We start from the raw sequence: 23,911 nt of genomic DNA, 5'->3' as shown, positions 1-23,911 counted from the left end.
TTATTCATGGAAGCCCATTCCTGCAGGAAATGAGACCAAATTGATTAAATAAAGCTAGAAATGAAATATCAAAAATAATCATGGAATGTAAAAAGGATAGATTCTTCTGATTTGAATAGACAGTGAGTGTTTCAGAGTATGAGTAAAAATGAAAATGATATCTTAAAGCAACACTACATATAACATATTCTTCCTCTTAAAAAAGCCTTACTTGGTATGGTATGACCAAGAGCCTTTTGTTGCTAATGTTTGCCAACTGTATTGTCAACATGTTGCTCTTTTACGGACAGTACTGATTCAGTTCGTTGACTTTAAGACCCTTTCTTCTACCGTTCCATTTCTCCATTTACATTGCTATCTATGGATCAAATGCATTAGTACGTTAGCTTGCAATGCAAATAATACAGAAAGGGTTTCTCTAACAGCCATGACTGTAAATAACCAATAATCCCCAAAGGGTTGATTTGCAACATGACATAGCTTAATTTGATTGATTGCAAATTTCTTTGGGAATTTCAATTACTAAAGTACAAAATCTACTGATGCGGGTTTTGCAATCAATTTAGCAAATGTTGTCGCCCTGTGTCAAAATGTAGTATTAAGATCTTCACCAAGCATCTTCACTGTGTTAGTTCACTATGTGCTCACAATGATGCATATTTCCAATACAATTGTGTTTAATTAAAGTACCTCAAACTAAAACATTATCATCATACCACAAGAGTACTGGTTGCCCTGGTTTTGATGGGGAGGCGGCAGGGTACAAACATCCTTCAGAGGCGGTGGAAGGGGCCCTGTGTCTTCTTGACAGGTACATCCGCCCATGGCAATCCCTGGCTTCAAATATCTCTCTGTGCTTACTTTACATGTTATAATTTATTTGTCAAAACGATACTGTAAACAGCACAAGTACCAAATGCATGTGGATCTCAGGAAGGCAAACTTCATATATATTCCTTTAAATCTCTTCTTAATACCTGCTTTCATCTAATGTCTTTTTTTAAATAAGATAAGATAAGATAAGATAAGATAATCCTTTATTAGTCCCCATGGGGAAATAAGATTGCGGACTTACAACATTGCACACAGAAACAGATAATAAATACAATATTATACAATAAAATAAAAATAGAATAAAATAAAAAATAAGAATACAAATAAAAAAATGTACAGTAAGATAATAAGATAAATAATCCTTTATTAGTCCAAGAGAAATTTGCAGACTTACAACAGCATAAAAAATACACAAATAGTAGAAGAAGACAAGCTAAAAATAAAAAATAAAAATAAAAAATATAAAAATAAAAAAAAAAAAAATAAAAAATGAAAAATGAAAAATAAAAATAAAAATAAAATAAAACAAGTATTATAAATAAGCAATAAAAAAAACAGTAGAAAAAACAACAATAACTGAAATATTATATTTACAGACAGAGAAAAAAACAACTATTTTAACTATTTTTTAACTTTTTTAACTATTATTGCACAGTGTAATGTGTAATGTATTGCACAGGTTTTTATTGTCATGTTAAATGGTGGTAAATTGTTGTTTGTATTCAAATATTTTATCATGCATCCTACAATTTTTTTTATTAAATCACGATTTTATTGCAAAGCACAGTTTTTGTTGTTATTATTCTTTGTATTATTAGATGTTGACCCTTTCCACACACCCCGCCCCCCTCCGCTCCCACTCTGCTGGGTCGCTCCTTTTCGCGCACTTTAGAGTTCCGACATTTCCGACAGTCCGTGAACGCAGCTTACGTCCTGACTGGTTAGCAGCATGGAAAGAAAAGGTAACGTTGTTGTAACTTTACTCCTAAATGCCTTTTACACATAGTACTGGAAACACGCACACACACTCGTTTCTTCAAGGCAATTATGTGGCAATTTATTCTCCTACTGGTTTCAAACCACTGTAACAAACCGCGTCACAGTTCGATGAAAAGTAAAAGTGGACCATGCGTGTGTGTGTGTGTGTTACCAGCATGCTAGCTCTAAGCTAGCTGTTAGCATCTGGTGGTGAACACGTATACGCCAAAACTTTTACCCAGGTTAGAGTAATAAAACATAAGCTACAGTGTCCCTATTAACACAGTTAACTACCAGGACTCTCTGTGTTCATGGACGACACAGTTTTTGACGTTCACGTTGAAAAGCACCGCGTTACAGCTAATTTAAATAGCCTCTTCCACGCCAAGGCCGGTGGGCTCAATGCTAGCTGTGCTAACCTAACAGACCTGGAGCTACACGCACCTGCAGCCAGGAGCACACCTGGTTCCTCAAAAGCACCGTTGCCTAGTAGCTTTAAGAAACAACAATGTGGTGTTTAGAAAGAAAACACTCACAGTGAGCTGTAGCTGGATGAGAAGTGTTTTCCTTTTATAACTGGTTTATTTTTCTATGTTTTAGTACTCGCAATGCAAGCAAGGAAGAAGAGGACAAGGCCAAGGAAACCTGGGAAAAAGTAAGTTTTTTTTATTTTTTTTTTTTATATCACAGTTGATTCTCTCTCTGGTCCAGAATCACAAAGTAGGAGGTTCACTCGTTTGAAATGTTAAGCTGCACATGGCTAACTGACTCTTGCAATGAGACTCATCCTTCACCTGTGAAGGACCAATCCTTTTCCTTTATTCCTTTATTGATCCCCATGGGGGAAATTCAAGTGTTGCAGCAGCTCAACTACACAGACAATAAATACACATACTATACAACTACACAGACAATAAATACACATACTATACAACTACACAGACAATAAATAAATACTATACATACAATATACAACTACACAGACAATAAATACACATACTATACAACTACACAGACAATAAATACACATACTATACAACTACACAGACAATAAATACACATACTATACAACTACACAGACAATAAATACAACTACACAGACATACATACTATACAATACAGACAATAAATACACATACTATACAACTACACAGACACAGACAACTACACAGACAATAAATACACATACTATACAACTACACAGACAATAAATACACATACTATACAACTACACAGACACAGACAATAAATACACATACTATACAACAAAATAAAGATAGAATCCATTGATCCATCTTATTTGTTTCAACCATCTCCCTCCTTAATCTCCCTCCTTATTGCCTTCACGCCAGTCTACTACCTCTGCTTTCTAGAATCCTCTAATTCCTGCTCAGTTTCTCGACAGTGTCTCTCTAAATAAGGGGATCAAATAGCTAATCTCTTGGCCAAAGATTGTCGTCCCTTTTTTGTTTTCTTCTTTTTATTTTTATTTTTAAATAACTGGATGTCTTGATGCCGCAGCCTCATCGAACCCTAAATGTATACTCAAAGCTGGAGGGCTGATCTTTCCAGCTGTTAGAGGGCTACAGTTTCTACTACTTGTTGTGGTAAAGTCATTTAAAGTGATTTCCAGGGTTGACTTAGAGCAGAGGTTTTCAAAGTCTCTCATCACCCCTAACAATGGATATTTTATATATATGATGATTGACGGGCAAGTTCTGGAGTAACGGGGAGCTTGGTTTTATAACACTTCTTAGTTTATTTATGAACATTTATGCACAATGGACACAGTAGACAATGATATTCTTGGAAAGCATAAGATACACCAGATCTTAAGTTAGAATTAAATTTTCTCTGTGTATTCAGGTTTGCCTGAGTTATGACTCAGGAAGGGAGTGTTTGTTTTATGCAGACTTGCAGTCAGGAGCTAAAGTTTGTATAGTGCTTTAACGCCTCCATGAGCTGTGTGTCAAAGTCACTGCTGTTGCTCCAACTTCTGACGGTGTTGATAAATGGGACATATCATCAGGCCAAACTACCACAACTAGCTACACCAGTAGTATCTTTGTCCCTATCCCCTCTTGTCAGTGATGCTGTGTGAGAGTTTCTAGCTGAGATGCATAATTTCTGTCAATAACCATCAAGCAAGTGGCGAATATCCAAGCATAAAACAGCTTCCCTCTCTCTCTCTCTCTCTCTCTCTCTCTCTCTCTTGCACCGATTACGCTGCTTCCCTCCCTCTCTGTTGTGTCAGTCGCTCTGTTGTGGCTTTGCTGAGAGGACGCAGCAGACCCAGTCACACAACTAGACTGAGCTTTAAAGTGCCACCTGCTTTTGCAAATTTTAGTTCAGTATAAACTCGTGTTTTAAAAAAAAATAAATAAAAAAAAAAGCAGCTTAAACTAAGTGTACTCTGGGTCATGTGGCTCCTGGACTGGATCTTCTCCATCAATACAGCTGTGGTGAAGTTAGCCAGCGGTCTCACATGCAAGTGAGTAGTGCAATAAGTCTCATGTTGGTATTTTAGTGTAGAGGAAGCAAGATGTAAAACTGTGTGCCCTGCAGATGGCAGTTTAAACCGAGTTTGGCTGACTTATTGGTTGAAGGTGCAGGTGCTGACTGTTTCTGCTCTATGAGGTCAAAGACTACCTGCTCGTGTGTTTTTCTTAGTTTGTGTGCAAGCGAGTGAGTAGCACTGCAGAGTATTTACCAGCACAGTTGCACTCAATTGTATTTTTTGCGTTTATCTCTCCCTCCATAGCAGCAGTTCATTACATAACCCATCAAATCTTTTATCATCTGCAGCCCACTAAAGCTCTGTGTAGCTCTATTTCTCTTCTTTTGCTCTGTGTCCTTACCCTGCAAGTGCTGCAGCACACTCATTTACACTTTGTGTGTGCATTGCACCCTCAGTACACCTACCTAGTGCTGCTGTTTCATTCTGCTGCTCAGCCACTTGTCATTGATTTTTATCTGGAGGGAGGAGAGGATGAGAGGAGGACACTTACTTTTTGGCCACATTCCATCCCCAAGAGCTCTTTCCTCCTCTGTGCTCTTGTTTGTTTTGCTCTAGAGATCTGATAGTCCTGGATGGGTGGAAACAATAGAGCCAGGAGACACTGACAGACTCTGTCATGTCAGACTTGTGCACTGCAGTGATGGAGATGTCAAGTCGTTGTGGCTCTGTATTCTATTTCAGCCTTCATTGGCCCAGGCTGCAGTTAAACTGACCATTTAATGGGCCCTTTGTGTGCAAAAGAGTGTCAGCATCAGCTCATGAAATGGTTTGTAGAGATGTAAAAGTTTGACCAGATTTGCAGTGAGATTGTTGTAATTGGACTTAGTGAGTCTGCAGTTCATCTTTATGTAAAAGGCTCTTCTTCACTTAATGTTTTCATTAATAGCATTGCACATTGCATTACTATATTCAGGGTTCTCAGTGCTGACATAGGGGGGGGGAATCCCTTCCAGCTACTAAAAAGACTTCACTCCACCGAGCAGCTTCGGCTAAACACTGATTTTTAACATGAAACGGCTTTATTCAGTGTTATTAAGTCAGTGGTACTCAACTTATTGGGCCCGTGATAAAGTGACTGGTGGCCAGCCAACCATCTTCCAATTCGCAATGAAAATTGACACACAATGGGAACTATCTTTTGGTTTTTTTAATGTAAATAAGGTGCTATTAAACACAGCAGAAAATCTGATTTATTTGTCATATAGGTATTTGTGCTAATGTGTCCTTGTGTTAATTTAGTTAAGAAATCAACTTATTTGAAATTAAAGAATTTCAAGGATGAACAAAGATGAATTATGGGCCTTTTTTAAATGTTAATTCATGGTAAGTGATACATTTAAGTAATGAATGGCCCCTGGGTAAAGCAAATTGAGTAAGCAGTAAGTCATTCCACTGAGACAACATAGACAATAGCAGGGCTCTGAAACTGGTCCAGTTAAATTGAATCCAGTCGTTATTGATGTTATTCATTACGCCTCACTTTTTAAATAAAATTTGAAAGACATGTTCTTGGGTATAGTTTGGATATATGCATAAATTAAGATATTAAAAACGAATATGTTGGCATTACAAAATGGTAAAGTAGTATAATAATGTGAGGTAATATTTGTTAATTTTTCTGAGAAAATTGTGCTTGTCACTTAATAAATGCATGCATGTGACCAATGGACGGGAATGGTGTATTTCCCACAGTGCACCAGAATTATTTGGTATCTGTAGAAGCTAGGATCCAAGGATGTCACTCCATATTTGGTGTCTGTGTGTTTTTGCAGGCAGAGCTTGCAATTTTAGTCATCTTTTTTTTTTCTTTAAGAAAACACAACACAAAGATTGATTCCAAGCAAGAACGGCTGCACTATATTGAGTCCACTACTATCACTGGAAAAACCCTCAGACATACTAATGATATTAAGTTGAGGACACATTACTGAAAAACGCATGAATGAGTAACATAAATAGATTGATACTTGATCCACTTAATGAAGTACTTGGTGTTCGTCATTGACTCTGATTGAAGTGTTTCATTTAAATCTGCAGCTTTATGCCAACCTTTTTATAGCCCAAAGATAAGTATGAATGTCAAATTTCTAAAAATGATATCACGATGAGAATGGAGCCATGACAGCGATTCTGTTGAGGTCGGGCAAACATTTGGGACATGCCTCTGGAGGTAGAGGGTTGTCCTCTGTGCAGCGGGGGCTTGTGTACAGATTGAAAAACAAAACATCTGGCACTAAGTAGTTTTTTTTTTTGTTGTAAATAATTGCAGCTTTGTTTTTATAGAGTTTCAATATTTTTTTTGTAAATTTGTATTTACCTAAATATTGAATCTTGTTTCATTCCCTCAAGCATGAATTAATCTTGTTATGGTGGTATTCCCTTATGATCCTTTCCTGGGTTCAGATAGTCATTCATGTTTTTCCATGAGGAGCAACCCCTGCAGGGGGGATAACGCGTGTTCAACAAACGGGAATGGTGTTGTTTTGGTCAGACGGGGGGAGGGGTGGAGGCTGATGTCGTCCCTCACCTGCAATGCAGTGCTGGGCTGCATCACCCAATCATGTCCCAGCTGTCAGTGAAGGGGGCCGGGCCAACGGCTGACGCCAGCCAAGGAGAGTTCTCGGTCAGACACGGGGAGAGAGAGAGAGTGTGAGAGAAAAAGAGTGAGCGAGGGAGTCAGTGAGCGTGCTCCAGGACTCAGCCTCAGTGTTCAGCCTGCAGCAGAGCCCCCACATTTCTCCTCTTGTTTTCTCTTCCTCTCCTCTCTGCGCCAGTCTTCCCACCACTCTTTCCACCCTCTTTCTCCCCTTCACATTCTGTTTTCCACCACCTTCCTTTTATAATCTCTGCTTTTCATTGCTATCTCCTCCTCCACTCTACTTTTCACATTCCATCCTTCTCCTTTTCCTTCTTTTGGTCCTCTTTCTTTTCTCCCGGCGGATGGAGTGAGAAGGTTTTATTACACCTCCACTCTCTCCTGTCCTGCTCCCTCCATCACGTCCCATGGGCATCCGTGCATCTGCCAGGTAAGAGCAGGATTCGTGCTTATGTGGGTTTATGCAGGTGTTACGATCTTAGGCAGTTAGAGGTTTTCTTGAGACAGCACCAGATGTTCTCAGTGTTGCAGAAGTCCTTGAAGTGTCCTGCTTTTTGCTCATGTTCCCGTTGTCTGGCCATAAGAGGGCATTAAACTGTCTCTGTCCAACTGTCGATGTACCGCAGTGAGAAAAAAAACTTGAATGCCCAATATTGAAGGGGTCACTCATCTGCTGTCTTTTGGCGTTACATGTGAAAATGCTCATGTTAGTTTCAATTTGGAATTTTTATCTCATGCATATTTGCTAAATATTTCAAATTTTGTTTCTAATAGTTATCCCTAACCTCCACCATTCTGACCCTCCATCTCTTTTTTTGCTCTGTACTTACTAGAAATACTCTGGCAGCTATAATTAGTTGTAGTTGTTGTCCTGGGATCAAAGGTCCATGAGTCCCTTTTGAAGCCAAATACATATTCATATTTCTAAGAGATTTTAGCGGACAAAAACTTAACCAGATGGAGCAGGGTGCTTGACAAATATTTTCTAACTTTTTTTTTTCCAAAATTACTACTCCATGAATCCCAGTTTAATCAACTTTTTGTAATTGATCATTACAGCATCGTTTCTCTACAGCTTGTCTGTGTCTTGAATATTTTGGACACAGTAAGCAAGAGAGGGGATACGGAATTGTCTTTCACGTTTGGGGCACTAGGGATGAATGGAGACTGACCTTGGCAGTGTTCTGACATGTTTGCACACTGTGTGCATGCCAGTAAATGAATAAATGTAGTGTTCTTTTTTTCACTTTTCCCACACTGTGTGTGTCCTGACCAACTTCTTGCTAGTAAGTGCCAAAAATTGTTAGGCCACAATTACAATAAGGCCCAGAGGAACACTGAGGGGTAATAGTACTTAATGAGAGCACAAAACCTAAGACCATTTAAGCAGTTCTTGTGTTTAGTCTCTACAATGGTGCTGTCAAACACAGGGAGCCCCAAACATTACTTTTGGTTGAAAACATTATGAGCAGATGTAAAATGGAGTGCGCCCACTCTAGTGACACCTTTTCTTTTTTGAGAAAAATCTCACAGCAGATGGGTGAATATGTAGAAGCATAACCACAGAATGAATAATAATATTCGTCTTTCTTGTCTTAGCTTTTTCTCCAAGGAGCATTCCTCCTACACATATGAGTCAGATATGTCAGCAGGCCAATGTTATTGGTTGTTCTCTGGATTATTGCAGATATATCTGATACAGTTTATAAATTCAAGTTGGCAGATAAACAGAAGTTGCATATTTTGTTGGCTGCATTCTTATGAAACTTATTTTTAAAAACCCTGAACTACTTTAATTTGACTTGCTTGAACTCTGAGCTTTTTCTTGTCAAATTCGTAAAAGACTAATCCTGTTCTTTATCACCGGTAACAAACACTTGAGTTCTGCAGGCGGCTGAGCATGACACAGCATTGTAAGCATGCAAAGATGCATCCAAAGTGGTCCTTCGTCTTCTAGACTTAAGCTGATGAATTGATAAGCTAGGCATGCTAATCCTAATGACTTAACGTTGTTTGCAAGTGCACCCCAACAAAGTACCATGAGCCAAAGCTCTTTTTTTTTTGTCTTTCCAGTATCACATTTTAGAAGCAATGGCAGTAAACCCAGTTACGAGTAAACAGTTTTCTTCAGAGGGTATGTGGCAAAGTCGGCTGTTTAAACCCTCTCATAGCTTAAGCGATAATGTGGCTTGCTTTAATTAGCTCCAAATCCTTCCCAGCACCATGCAGTGTTTACTGTTTGACTCGGTATCTTAAACTGAAACACCAGGTCTAAATGTAGCACACAGGCCTGATGTGCTCTGTAAACGAATCTGCTTCAGAAAATGAGATGATTTTGTATGCAAGGCCACAGTATATTCAAGAAAAACAACGTTGTTTGTGAAGTAAACATCTGTCTAGGATTTCTTGCTGGTAGCTGTTCCTACCTCCACAGTGCACCATGATCAGCCCTCTGCAGTAATACAGTGAAGCATCATAAGGACTCGTGATCTTGGGTTCTTAAATAGGTATAGTGAGAATAGATATTGGGATGATAATGTTCTGTATTGGCTCAGACTCCCAAGTGGTGTGTGCTTATTCTTTGATCTTTCCTGATTTTGTATTTTATGTAGGCTTTCTTTATTTTTTGTATAGCTGCAACATTACAAACACACATTTTTGTTTTTGTTTTCAGCATTGCAAGCTATTGTAAGAAGTGTAGTTGCTCTGGTCCATCTGTCAAAGCCATTGATTGAATTTTGACAAAACATGTCAATTGTTAACATTGTGGGGTTCTTAAAATTGAACTCATTCGCTGACAAAAAAGTTTTTTTTTGGTCTGTAACTGATTTGTTGAAGGGTGTCATTGATGTTATTAATTGTTGTTATATGATATTGTTACTCTGTGGTTTGGATTCAGTGGGAGAGACGGTGACTTATTTCAGCACCATGGACAGCACCAATAGGATAGTTGGCATAACAAACAAAAAGCTATTCAGTTTGTCGTGAAATAAGTAATTCACTTGTTCAATCACGAAACAAGGAAGAGATGATGATGTATGACAATAATCAGACTCAGTCCCTCATGGTATGCTTTCATAACTGACTCAGGTAGCTGATCTAGTTATCCTGTTTTCCATTCAGTCATTGTGTAGCTGACTGACACTGATTGATAGCTTTAACCTTTATTTTGTCTCACTTCTGTTATGGAAAATTACATGTTTCAGTGAGCTTTCACAGGTGACCAGTGTCTTTGTACCAGGCTTCCACAAATACATTGACTAGTCAAAGAGGAAAATAAACGCGACTGATATTTCCTGGTATTTTAAATTGTTTAGAGGTTTTCTGCAATTATATCCCTGAAGTTGCTTCAAATGTCTAAACATGATGAAACAACAATGGAAAAAGTAGTAGTAAGTGTGGGTTTCTTTTGGTTTTGGGATGTATATAGTCTGTGCCCCTCATCTCAGGTATTCATGTCAGAGAGTAGTCACTCCCCTTAGCCGTAAAAGCATCTTTTCTGTATGGATCAATTTTTTTCTCACTGCTTTCTTCTGACTCTTTGTGCTTACTTGGCTGTTATTACAGAAATAGGCAGGCTCTTGACTTTTGTTTGCTTGTGCTTTTGGTGAAAAAGCAATTTATTCATCCACTGTATTGCTTACAAGTTTATCTGGATGAAACCATTATGTAAGTTTCTTTCATATTGCCTCCTTGCTGCTGAAAATGTATTACGGAAACCCCATCCCTCTTTTTCCTCAGTGTCATATGATTTCTGTAATTCTCTGAGCCAATCAGTCGTCTTTCACCCCTCTCCCCCCCCGTTGCACTTCTGTCCTTCCTCCCTGTCATTTATGCCCCTCTCTCTCTGTTTGTCTTCCCCCTCAGACCAGAGCCTCATGGTCGTGGCGGCGGCTCTCAGCCGGGCCAGGCAGACTCTCCACTCCCAGAGCAGGACGAGGAGATCCTGGGCTCTGATGACGATGAGCAGGAGGACCCCAACGACTACTGCAGGGGTAAAATAAAACATATTATCAGTACAATGACATAAATGGATACTGTTGAATAGTATTGTTAATATTTTAGCAATTTTACACATTACATTGGATAATATCTGACTATATCGCATTTGAATTAGATTTAAATGTTTGTTTTTATGTGTACATAAATAGATTTCTCCCGAATCCACTTGCACACCAGCTTAGATTCATGTTAATACAGACTGTCATACAAAAACACTCAACATAAAATATTTAAAACAACATTGTTTGAATGTATCTACATCTTTCTTGGGTCAGGTGGATATCACCATGTAAAGATTGGAGATCTGTTCCACGGGAGATACCATGTGATCCGAAAGCTGGGCTGGGGGCACTTCTCCACTGTGTGGCTGGCCTGGGACATCCAGTAAGTTTGCTACTAAACTTGCCTGTCTGGAATATAGATGGTGATGTACACATTTGCAAAGGGCATGATGATTTCACCAAACCACAGGTCTAAAATATCATCTTGATGACTTAACAGTAGCCATGGAGTGCTGTTTGCATTCATAAGTATGTAATTGTCCTCAGTTGGGGTCTCCATGAATAGTTGAATTTTTCAACCATAAAAAGCAAGCAGGCTTAGAACATGTGTCTTGCCCATGTTTCAGTACTCTGGACACCACCAGCGCTGCACCTACACACTAACACACATGACAAACTTAATAATATCTTATTCTGGGACACCACTAGTCCACAGGTAGAGCCACGAATAAATGAGATATTTATAGATTATACACTAAAGAATTATCTAACCCTGAGTACGCATTGAGTATAATGAACCTATAAGGAATTTTGGCTATAAGTCCCAGTAAAGGCCTGGTGCCTTTTTTAGTTAAATAATGTCTTTGGGCATTATTAGAAGTTTTATGGATATATGCACTGAGATATTTGAAGTTAGTATAACAACAAGTTTGTGTTTCAGTTAAATCCTTGATTTTGTATGTGTTTTTCAGGGAGAAGCGCTTTGTGGCCATGAAGGTTGTAAAAAGTGCTGAACATTACACAGAGACGGCTCTGGATGAGATCAAGCTGCTCAAATCTGTAAGGCACATAGTCACCATGGCATAAATATTTTCACTCTGGCTCATAGTTCAGTGATTCCGGTGCCCAGACCTTTCATAACTCCTATGTGTGTTTTTCCAGGTGAGAAACACAGATCCCAGTGACCCCAGCAGAGAGAAAGTGGTGCAGCTTCTAGACGACTTCAAAATTTCCGGAATGAATGGCACTCGTATCCTTTTGTTCCACCGGTCAATTTATTTTATATGCTCACACATCTAACTAGACAGGCTGAGTGTGAATGATGGATACAGCAATTCAATCATTATTATTGTCTACTTTAAATTTCATGTTTTGATCAAGTTGCAGGTTTTGTAAAGCAATTTCTTGTTGATAAGCTGAACTGTGTCCTTTTAAAATGGCGCATACTGACCAGTTGTCTGACTTTGACAGCCGATAGTTAACATTGTAGAAGGTATTCCAGTGCTGTCGCTATGTAAAGGAAGGGAACAGAGCAACAACTGGAACTTAAATGCTTGGCACTCCTCCATTTAGTCTTCTGTTGCTGTCTCAATGTGATGGCTTTGACATACTGATTACACCCATTCAAGGCCAAATAGCTAGTTTAGTGTTAAACATCCAAGGGTAAGACTGCATCAGCTCAGGCCAGGCATTCATTTAGCTCATCTTTGGTGTTGTGTTTGAAGGCCACATTTGTCTGCATTACTTTTAAAATTGAACATATCTGAGCCACAGTTCTGCCAAAATTGCAATTTGAGTGCGAGTCATTTGGACGTCGATAGTCTCCTGCAATTTTATGACAGATTCGCACTCTGCCCTGATATTAGTGGTTCACAGATGTTAATCAGAGGTCCGGCTAGCTGTGTGCTTTGGCACGTCTTTAAATGTCACAGACCCCAATGTATCAACACTCGCTCCATCCCTGTCTCTCCCACACCACGCAGTCCACAGCTGTGTGCTCAGGCAACGTGCCCAGACATCCTCTGCTAACTGAAGTTAACTTTTGTGGTGTTATTAGTGTCAAAGTGTGTCCCTGAAAAAGGTATGGGCAATGATGTGTGTGCAGAAAGACTTGACATTATTTCACTTTTTCTTTTTTTAAATCAGCTGTCCCTCAGTAAAATGAAATAATTTTCTGTCTTTTGTTAAAGAGAAATGTGTAATTATGAGTATGTTTATATGTGTGTTATAAACTTTATTGGCTTAGGTCCACTGTAGATTGAGAAAACTATGAGAAGACGCATTCTATTAGTCCTTGACCGTGTATTTCTTCAGATGTGTGCATGGTATTTGAGGTGCTGGGTTACCACCTTCTGAAGTGGATCATCAAGTCAAATTATCAAGGCCTGCCCCTACCCTGTGTAAAAAGCATCATACAGCAGGTAATGTACAGCTACACTGAAAGAAGTAATGTATTACAAATCATTGCCGTGTCAATTAGACTCTGGATTGCATTATTCATAAACTGGCAAAGAAATGAGCTTTTTCACATAGAAGCCGATACATCAGAAATATTTGGCTCATTCAGGTGTTAGATCACAGAATGCCTATATGGTTCGAGAATTGTGCATTAAACTACAAACATCAGTCATCTTGACACTGTGACTTTTCTGCACTGCAGGTTCTGCAGGGTTTAGACTACCTCCACACCAAGTGTAAGATCATCCACACAGACATCAAACCAGAGAACATTCTGCTGACTGTAAACGAGTCCTACATCAAGAAAATGGCTGCTGAAGCTACGCAGTGGCAGAAGACTGGCGCTGCACCTCCCTCGGGTTCTGCAGGTAACAACCTTTCTTTTACTCAGCACTTCACTAAGCAGCTTTTGTGGTTTGATCAGCATGTTGCTGACAACGAAGAGGTTTGCTGTCTAGATTTATCAGCGGGTCGATGCTTTTCACTGTTTGACTGACATTTTACTTACTCAGTGGTTCACACAATAATTGTGAGCCATTATCCGCAAATATCTGATGCTAATCAATAGATGTTTTTTGCATTGGACTTAGTTTTAAGATGGTTTTGTCGAGAGCTACTAACCGGCCATAAATTGGGAATACACTGATATTCCAGCTCTGTGGTATAATCCTCCTGTGTGTCTGTGTGTGAAGTAAGCTTTTAGAAACTCTAAAGCATGTGGAAGTTTCTAGTAAAAGAGGGGAGCTTAGCTGTGTGTCAGTATGAGTCACCACTGGATTGGTTATGGAAATTACCGTCTTGCTCAGAGGAGTGTGTGACTCCTGCTGAGCCGGGTGCCGCTGCAGAGACGTTCTATTAGTGCAGCTCGGTATGAATCAACCCAGCCACCCAAACAGAATACTAATTATAGAGAGGCGAAGGATATGCCACATATGTCGCTCACAAATTGTAATCTCTCTGATTTTGTTTTTCTGTATCTTACAGTGAGTACAGCCCCAGCACCCAAACCAGTAAGTTATGTTTTGTTGTTTTAACCAGATCGAGTGATCTGAGACTTGGAATACAAGTTAAGTCAGAATACAAACTTAGATTTTTTTTTTTTTCCCGCTCCACTTGATTTTCTTTTCCTAGATGGCCAAAATGTCAAAGAACAAAAAGAAGAAGATGAAGAAGAAGCAAAAGAAGCAGGCAGAGATGCTGGAGAAGAGGATCCAGGAGATGGAGGGAGGACCCAATGAAGGAGAAGAGGAGGATGATGAGGAGACAACAGAGACCACCGAAGATACGACTTCAACAGCCACCCTCTCCATGTCTGCTACGCTGCAGGACATTGCTATCCATACTAGCACAGGTGAATAAGATGAAGGACAGCAGAAAACTGTTTTAGTTCAAATGTTTTTTATTGATTTATCGTACTAAAAATCGTATTTTACCCTAGACTCGACTCCTGATGAGCAGCCCCAGCAGATACCAGAGGTAAATGAGCGGAGAGAGAATGCGGCCGAGAACGGTATGGAGGTGAACTGCAACGGCCACGCTTCCACACCGGAGAGCGAGACCAGTCTAGAGGTACAAGGGACCAAGCTGTCGACAGAGGAGGAGGAGGACCAACAGAACGCAAACAAACCAGAAAGTACCACAGAGACCCCGGACACGTTAAGTAAGAAAGAAGAGCATCAGATCTGTAACGGTTCAGACGAGGACGCCGACCCGCAGCAGCTCCCCACCTCTCTCAGCCCAGACTCTGTCACTGTAGAGCTGAAGGAGGGAGACAAGGAGGGAGACAAGGAGGACAAGAAGGGGGACGAGATGGACACTCAAGGGGAGGCCAAAAGAGGGGAGGAAGAAGAAGACAGCCAAGATGGTAAGTTAAACCAAATGTATCATCATACAGTATAGATGTATGATGATACGCTATAAATAGTGTGTCTTCTGGTTCCAGCACTCTTGTGAAATCACATCTAATGAAAATATTTTGGATGTTTAGTGTATCGTTTTATACAGCGTGGGCTTTGTGTGTTCACAAAAGTGTGTGATCATACACTTTGCACTAAATTATATGTTTTGTTAAGGAATATAGTTTATTTTGATATCTGATATCACATTTCTTTTAGATTATAAATAGCACATTAGCCCACATGCAATTCAGTATGAACCAGAATTTGCTTGAATATGCATTGAAGCAATTTAATGCAACATGCATTACAATAAGATAAAAAAATAAAAAAACTTCTGAATAGTTTTAACTGGAGTGTCACAGTAAAAGTGGCCTGTACAGTTTTCAGTAAGAGTTGGAGGAAAAAAGACTGAATCAGAAAAGAGGATGCCATCCACAAAATGCCATCCCAGAAGTTTGCTTGTAAAAAGTTGTCCTGTTTAATATGACTCTGGAATTTGTATTCCCAAGTGTTGGAATGCTCCAGTGAGCTTATGAGCCAGCTCAGACTTGCTTGGACATCTCCCAATGTTTCTATATTTTCCTGCCATTCTTTGCCTGCTTCTCAACCTCTAACGTCTCCGTCTCCCTCTCCTCTCTTTAACAGGAGCGTCAGGCAATATGTTAGTAAACCCCCTGGAGCCTCTTAACGCTGACAAGCTGCAGGTTAAGATTGCTGACCTTGGCAACGCCTGCTGGGTGGTGAGTGCACATTTACATTAGCACTTTTTTTCCCAATGAAGCACTCTTGTTGCGCCCTTGAAAGATTTATTGACAGTGAAGTTTACCTGAGCTTCTGGTCTGACCTTTTTAACTGTTTTGTATACACCTGCTAGATCATTACATTTTGCCTCAGCATTCAGCATTTCTCTCTTCTTCTTCCTGCAGAACAAACATTTCACAGATGACATCCAGACGCGACAGTATCGTTCTCTTGAGGTGCTGACAGGAGCCGGCTACAGTACACCAGCAGACCTCTGGAGCACAGCCTGCATGGTAAGACAGACGAGCACAGTCACCAACACCCAGCTCGCCTGCAGAACTACGAAGGAATTAACACAAAATTAAATTATTAACGCTGACCGGAAGGATCAACTGTAAAGTTATTTAAACTCTTTAAGCCTGTGGAGGTTTTATCGTTACCAGGCACCGTTTTATTAGTAACAAGTTAAATGTCATCAAAACAAACTATGTATTCTTCAGGCCTTGCAAACATTAGCTAAGCCTTTTTCATGTTTTGGACTTGCATTGTTCACATCAGCCTCCGGTCTTCTTCTCCATCTTTATTGACTCATTGCTACATCTAACAGGGCACAATCCCCACCAGCACTGTTACTGCAGTCGGCTGAAATGTGTTTCGTGTCCATATGCATGAGCCCATAGAACATTAGGATGTAAGATACAGACAGTCTGGGAGCCTGATCATCACAATATTCGGACACAAACTCCTGTAAACCTTTTCTTAATAAGACAGCCTACACTGATGCACCCACACACACGTCTGTCACCTCATTGACTGATTTAGTTTTATTTGATTAAACCTATACAACTGCCGGTTATTGAGTTCATGTGTGTGTTTTTTTTTTTTTTAATATCCTCAGGCCTTCGAGCTCGCCACTGGAGATTATCTGTTTGAACCCCACTCTGGAGAAGACTACTCCAGAGATGAAGGTCAGTGTCTGCTTCCCCTGTCATGTTTCTCCCCAAAACATCAGACATCGTTTTTTTTAACTGGAGAGTTACTCCAATAGACGAGACGCGCTGACATTAGTGTGAATTCCAGGTTAACATGGGTAGTTGTAGACTTTGTGATGTAAATTCAGACATTCATTGAAACCGTTGCGTTTCCCTCGGTGCTTCATCAGCTGTGTTTGCTTGTCTCTCTCCCTCCCTGTAGATCACATAGCGCTGATCATCGAGCTGCTCGGTAAAGTTCCTCGGAAGCTGATCTTGGCAGGCAAATACTCCAAGGAATTTTTCACCAAGAAAGGTAAACACACCCGCCCTGCCACCAGCTGTCTGCTGTAGCCAAATCCAGTTCATCCTTAAAATATGCTCAGGTATTAGTGGCAAAAGTTTCTTTTTCAGCTGGAGCACCTGACGGCTCGAGGGCACAGCCATCTGCTCAGTTTGAAAGCAGGACTTGCACATTTATTTTAAAGCAGCTATTTCCACTCCATGGAGGTGTAGCAGTGGATTTATGCCAACCAAAAACATTTTTGCACTTTATCTATATAAAACTATAACTTTGCATAAATAGGTAATAAGTTAACATTCAGCATTGCAATTAATGAAATCAATTGTTTTCTTTCAGGCGATCTGCGTCACATCACCAAGCTGAAGCCGTGGGGTTTATTTGACGTGTTGGTAGAAAAGTACGAGTGGTCCAAAGACGAGGCACACACCTTCAGCACCTTCCTGCTGCCCATGCTGGACTTGGTGCCTGAGAGGAGGGCCACAGCGGCCCAGTGCCTCTCCCATCCATGGCTCTCATCCTAGAGGCCATCCGTGAACACCTCCACCCCCATCTTGTGAAAGGATAAATTAGGTTTGAAGATCCTGGACTTGAAAACATACAAGTAAACAAACATGTCTGCATCGTGCCTGCATCCTCCTGTCGTGGCTCTCGGAGGCTTCCCACACACTTTCATGAATACAGTAAAAACGGAGACTGCTGCTGAGTCTTGGCCCTGTTTTGGATTACACTGGTGATGGAATGAACTTGTGGTCTTCTTCCTATATTTATAGCTCTTTTTTTTCCTTTTTTTTTTCTGGCTGTATAGGACCTTGCCCTCCTTTTTTCCTGACTCCAGCTCTTCTCTGCAGCACATTATTGTCTGTATTTTTAGCTATAGATAATGGACTCTGTGAGATTTAAACGGCAGAAGAAGGCAGGATGTTATCAGAAATATTAGGATTGCCATCCAAACTACATGCAGTTATCATTTAAGTCATTAATAAGCCAAATCTGTCTTTGTTTGCCAGTCCTCTTGTTAGTCGTGCCTGCTTTTTATGCCTTTGGCTGTCATGTGTGCAAAGTGCTCAATAATAAGTGCGTAATGCTAACGGCCCCATTGAGAGAATAGTAACGTGCTTAGCACTGATTAGTTAGATTTGTCCCTTAAAAGCTTTTGTACATTTTTATACAGGCAGAACAACATGATTGGAAAGCATACATTTCAAGGTCAGGAAAGAGACTCATCAGAAATCACACTATTTTTCAGGTAAACCAAACTGTGTAATCTCCATTTTTTTCTGGTGTTACTACTAGTTTAAGTATTACCATATGTATTCTTAAAAAAACAAAAAACACTTAGATACACAAAATAATGTGAAAGATTCCAATGTTTCATACCTGGATCACTTCATTTTTGCTTTATATAACGTTTCCCACATTAACAGTCAAATCAAACGATATTTGGATCCACGTCCAGTGTGCAGTGCACCAAAGAGTTGGCCTTTTTACGTCTCCCCCTCTGCTATATATATATATATATGGAAGGCACAAGGTTTGAGCATTTATTTTTACACTTTTTGGCAATGCCTCGAGGAATGTTCAGGTGATATCCAGTGAAACTAAAGCTGTGTCAAGTGATTCCACTGCAGGTGGAGGTGTTGGATTTGAAAATAGATTGTACTAAAAACAAATGCTGTAATAACGCTTTGGCTCTTCTCAAAACCATTTTGCTTGTTTTTTTTCTACAAAGTCTCTTCTCCTTCTGTCCATGTCTCTGCTCTTAATTTGATAGTTTTTTTTCTGTAGGTAATAAAAATAAACATTTTTCAAAAATTTAACAAGATTATATTTGCCGTTGCAATCTTTCCATCGTCTGACATGTATAACTATGCAGGGATATAAATCCCCAACGATTCTGTCCTCATCATTAAGATAATGCATCATCAGGACATCCAGAGGGCAGATAGTCAGAATTTATTTTCACTGAGTACTAACCCATCCATGATCCAAGTTTATTTTGAGAACTGATTGGAGCATATTTTAATAGGCTGTCAAACCAAAATCACTACAAAATGCTCCTTAAACACATCCACATTAAAAAAAAACACATTTTAATGGTGTCACGAAGACGAGATCTGCTCTGGCCAAGAGAGTCCAAGCAAATTCACCTGTGTTAGCGCAAAATGCTGTAGCAATCAGCTGAATCAAAACGGTAAGGTCTGAGCTGGAGGTGGACAGTGACTCTTTCCATGTTTTCAAAGTCTGTAGATAATCTGTCACAATTACAAGGACAGGATGAACTTCTTGTAAGTTATTTTTTAGATATATAATTAACTGTCCTGAAGCCCACGAATACATTTGAATCCCTGGAGTCGGTCGTGTTCCTCGTAGAGCCTCGTCCATCTCTTCCCTCCGTTGTCCACAGAGGGCCTAGGCATTATCTGTAATTAAGAGAAACGCATTACTGAAAAGGGAAGGAGATGTACTGTAAGTGTACAAACACAGACATAGATTGGTGTCAGTAGCTCAGCTGAATTTAACCATGAACACCTAACAAACCCAGAGAGTCTACAGCCCTGCTAGTGGGTCTATGAGGCTGTTCTCAAGCAGCTTTGAGCTGATGCTCATATCAACATGCAAACATGCTCATAATGATAAATCTAGCATGTTGATGATGAGCCGGTATAATGTTTACTATCTTAGAGTTACCATGGTGGCATGCTAACATTTGCTTAATAGCAGTAATACAACAGCTGAGGCTGACGTCATTAGTGTTTGACAAATGATGATTCTGAGCTGATGATGGTGCTAGATGAAAGGTCAGGGGATCAGAGGTATTATAGTTCATCATCTGGGAAATATGAATGGCATAGCAGTGAGTCATCATTTATACAGAAGTCCTCGAGGTTCTAAGACTGCCCAGCCTCTGCTTCACTTCTTTCCATTGTCCCTCCAGCACTTTGCCCCAACACCAAAAACCTCAGAGCTTTAACTTTCATCCTGTTAACTCCTTATCCTCCAGCCTTTTTTTGTCCACTTGCATCATCATCATCATCATCATCATCATCTTCTCTACAGATAAATATCATCATCCATCCAGTGTCTTCCTCTATCACCCCACTTTTTTACTCTCCCTTCCCTCTGATACCTTTCCCCTCCACCTGGAAGTCCTCTGGCAGCAGCTTGTCCTGCCGGCTGCCCAGGCTGAAGGCCAGGAAGGAGAGTATGAGCGAGTCCATGATGCTGATGATGGCCAGGATGTAGGCCCAGCGCACCGTGCAGTTGCCCAGGGTGTACTTGTCGGTCCGCTGGCCACACATGCGCTTTACCTCGTCAGAGTCCCAGCCGTCAGGATAGATCATACAGCCAATCACCATGCAGGTGCCTGAGAGAAGGTTTGGAGGCACAGGATGAGAACTTTTTGGTTTAAAATCAGGTACTTTGACATCAGCACTCACTCTTAGCTGTTGAAGGTTTGTGCATGTATTCAAATAATCAAACTTTCAAGGATTTTGATGTTGTAACTCTGTGATTTACTGCTCTTCCTTTAGATGTTTTGGTTGGTGTTTTTGGTTGGACAAAACGAAAACATTGTGAAGGTGTCACTTTAGGCTCTGGGTAATTGTGATTGGCTTTTCTCACATTTTTTTTTTTTTTTTGAGGTTTTACAAACCAAACAATCAATCAAGAAAATAATCAGCAGATTAATCCATAAGGGAAATGGACAATAGTTGCAGTCCTATTTAAATAGTTAAAAGTTAGCTTCATCTCAACCAACTTACTGCTTACACATTAATGCATGATGAATCATAATCATAGTAATATAACTCACAGGGGGCATCTTTCGAATAAAGCACCTCTACATTTAATACCTTTAGTAAAGAGAACTTATTATTCTTACATTTATTTCAGTAATATTTTCAAGGCAGTAGTTGTAATGGAGTATTTTCACAGTGTGGTATTAGTGATTTTACTTGAGTACAGGATCTCAATACTTCCTCCACAACTGAAAGTATTAGATTTTTACATACTGACATTTTAACTGGTAAAAACGCATCTTGCTGCTGTTACCACAACCACCTTCTCCACCTCCAACACTGAAACAACAAATAACAACACAGAGAAGCCACCAGAGAAATTAAATATACACTCCACTCATTCAGGTACACTCACGCACACGCACACGCATGTGAGTTGCCTAGCAACACTAGAGAATCTCAACTCCAGAAAGATGAACTTGTTCATCCATTATTGACTCTCGCCCTTGAGGAGCCATGTGAACTATCCGGTGATCAGGTGAAACGTTAGAACACAAACACACACTTTCACCTTCTCAAAGCTCTGACGCTCAGTGCCCCCGGATCCCCTGAGCTTGCTACTGGCTACTATTGAAAGATTTCCTAAGATAATTATGGGGAATAGCATATTTTATACAGTGCATACTTCAAGATTTACTTATAATTGTAACTAGCTGTCTACCCTTCAACACCCAATGAAAAGAGATGAAGTACCCTTTACAAAATACTACAAATAATATGGAAAGTTTAGATTTAGATCTGAGCCATGGTATCTTTAAAAAAATGTAGTTTATGAAATTCAGACTAACATAGAGGCTAGCTTGGATTATGTGTGTGCAATATACAAACATGGTTAATTAGAGTCTTGAAAAGATTAAAAAAAAGATTGATATATTGTGTTTGTGTGTTATATACAGACATAAAAAAAAAGTCCGTCATTCATTGTACACAGAACGGCAGGTGTGGGAGGCATGAAGAGCGAGAGGAGAAAGTGTAACTGCACACCTCCAGGTTAATCTCATTATGTTTTTCATTACAGGCTCATCCTTTCCCTTGCAGCTACATCTGTTCACAAGCTGCTTCATGTTTCAAACACAGGATCATGTTTCCCTTCTGCCTGTGTGTGCGTCTGTTAAAGGGATCTACTGGAGTGTTGCTGGAAATGTCTTGCTAAATTGTCTTGCAATTTCCAGCGTAAATCTTCTTTTTAATCTTGTTTTTTCACTGATATTTCATTCACATTTTACAAGACAAAGTCTCTATTATGCTTCTGCTTGACCTTGAGTTTTCTTTTATTTCAATATGCGACCTGAACCTACTCATCATTTCTCTCTGTATAACCAAAGGGCCTACAATTAGTGGTTGCAGGTGTTCTCAGATTTGGTTTTGTTTACTGTTGTGTCCTAGAGGTGGAAAGTAACAAAGTACATTGACTCAAGTACTTCTATTTCATACTGCTTTATACTACACCACATTCAAAGTGAAACATTGTACTTTCTACTCCACAACATTAACTGGCAGCTCAAATTACCTTTTACTTTTCGGATGTGAATTTTAAACCAGTGTTTAAAAATGACACTATTAAGGAATAACTACTTAAAGCTACTACGAGGAACTTTTGTTTTGTGTTGTTTTTGGCCATCCCTGTTGACAAAAGTGTGTTACAGACGGTCTGCCCTGCACATCATTGCTTGCTTATTTATCAGTTGCACTAATTAGGCGTTTACTGTCTATTTCTTTATGTGTTGGTGAAATATTTCAAGACTAAGTCATGTTGAATTCAGAAACTTAAATATGTTTGGGTCCGTGCTTTTGGCGGTAAAAATGGGTACAATGGCAAAAAGGTCAAGTGCTCATTAAATGAATGTGATATCAGAAGGTCCTCACTAGTGTGATAATAGAATAGATATGCTGGGTGTGCAGACATTAAAATAAATTCAAAGAGATAAACAAAGTCACAGATGCAAACTCAAAATTAGAAGAAAAAATAATATATTTTTGTTTGCATTTTGTTTTGAATATGTAATAGTAAAATATATACTGTAGGCTTATAATAACATCATCATAACGTCATTTAAAGGCTATATTCGAGTTCAAATGTTTCTTATCTGAATCATGTAAACTTCCATATGAAACCCTGATTCTCACTGGAGGCCAACTGCATCCACGCGCAGATCTTGTAGACGCTGCCCGCGTTGCAGAAGAAGAAGAGGCTGAAGCAGACGATGCTGCCCACCACCAGCAGCATGGAGATGCCCACGAAGAACATGGCCGTCTTGAAGGCGCCGGACGGGATGGAGCCAAAGTCCAGCGCGCTCCCTTTGCAGGTGAGCTCCGAGGTGAGCGCGTTCCCGATGCAGTAGTGGAAGAGGCCGAAGTATCCGGCCTGCGGTGTGTTGACGCTGTCCCCGATCCAGTAGGGCTGGATGAACACCACCACGGTGATCACGGCGAAGGTAATGGTGAAGACCGTCCACAGCACGCCCACGGCCCGGGCGTTACGCACGTAGTTGGTGTGGTAGATCTTAGCTGCCTCCTGAGCAGGGAGCATGGCGACAGGGAGGACTTTTTAAATGTCTCTAAGATGGTCTGAAAAATAGGAAAAAAAACTCCTTTTCTTGGATTTTCCTTCTTCTGTAAATTTCTTAAAAAGTGAATAGGTAATGGCATCTAGTTTCCTTGATCAAATAGGACCATAGACGCTCAAGATATTTCTTTTTAGTTCATGTCATCAGAAGTAGTAAGTCTCCAAAAAACCCACTTCTGTTGGGAACCAAAGCAGCAGCAGCAGTAAGGAGTTCCTCCAGTGTTAATGTGATGATGGTGGTTTCTCC

The 23,911-nt window shown here is 39.9% G+C and overlaps 2 protein-coding genes across 3 annotated transcripts; one reads left to right on the top strand and one right to left on the bottom strand.

The window, feature by feature from the left end:
- Positions 1–1,708: 1,708 nt before the first annotated feature.
- srpk1b (SRSF protein kinase 1b) lies at positions 1,709–19,095 on the top strand. Of its 2 annotated transcripts, none has more exons than XM_054616371.1 (16): positions 1,709–1,796; positions 2,413–2,467; positions 10,794–10,921; positions 11,204–11,312; positions 11,902–11,989; positions 12,092–12,179; positions 13,244–13,350; positions 13,590–13,755; positions 14,372–14,397; positions 14,519–14,738; positions 14,826–15,251; positions 15,931–16,025; positions 16,212–16,319; positions 16,925–16,994; positions 17,221–17,313; positions 17,638–19,095. In XM_054616371.1, exons 1-16 carry the CDS (start codon positions 1,784–1,786, stop codon positions 17,820–17,822), a joined length of 1,977 nt encoding a protein of 658 aa, XP_054472346.1. In that variant the 5' UTR covers positions 1,709–1,783; the 3' UTR covers positions 17,823–19,095. The 2 variants fall into 2 exon arrangements, with proteins under 2 accessions (XP_054472346.1, XP_054472347.1); XM_054616372.1 differs by lacking the exon at positions 1,709–1,796 and adding an exon at positions 1,844–2,054.
- A 1,310-nt stretch (positions 19,096–20,405) lies between these two features.
- On the bottom strand, positions 20,406–23,631 carry lhfpl5a (LHFPL tetraspan subfamily member 5a). Its single transcript, XM_054617193.1, has 2 exons — positions 23,226–23,631; positions 20,406–20,665 (listed from the first exon to the last, which is right to left on the bottom strand). Exons 1-2 carry the CDS (start codon positions 23,626–23,628, stop codon positions 20,406–20,408), a joined length of 663 nt encoding a protein of 220 aa, XP_054473168.1. The 5' UTR covers positions 23,629–23,631.
- Between the last annotated feature and the right edge of the window lie 280 nt (positions 23,632–23,911).

The sequence above is a fragment of the Anoplopoma fimbria genome, chromosome 17, assembly GCF_027596085.1.
Source record: "Anoplopoma fimbria isolate UVic2021 breed Golden Eagle Sablefish chromosome 17, Afim_UVic_2022, whole genome shotgun sequence".
NCBI classification, from domain to species: Eukaryota; Metazoa; Chordata; class Actinopteri; order Perciformes; family Anoplopomatidae; genus Anoplopoma; species Anoplopoma fimbria.
The sequence above is the reverse complement of the archived record's forward strand: the minus strand, read 5'-3'. Positions and strand labels throughout refer to the sequence as shown.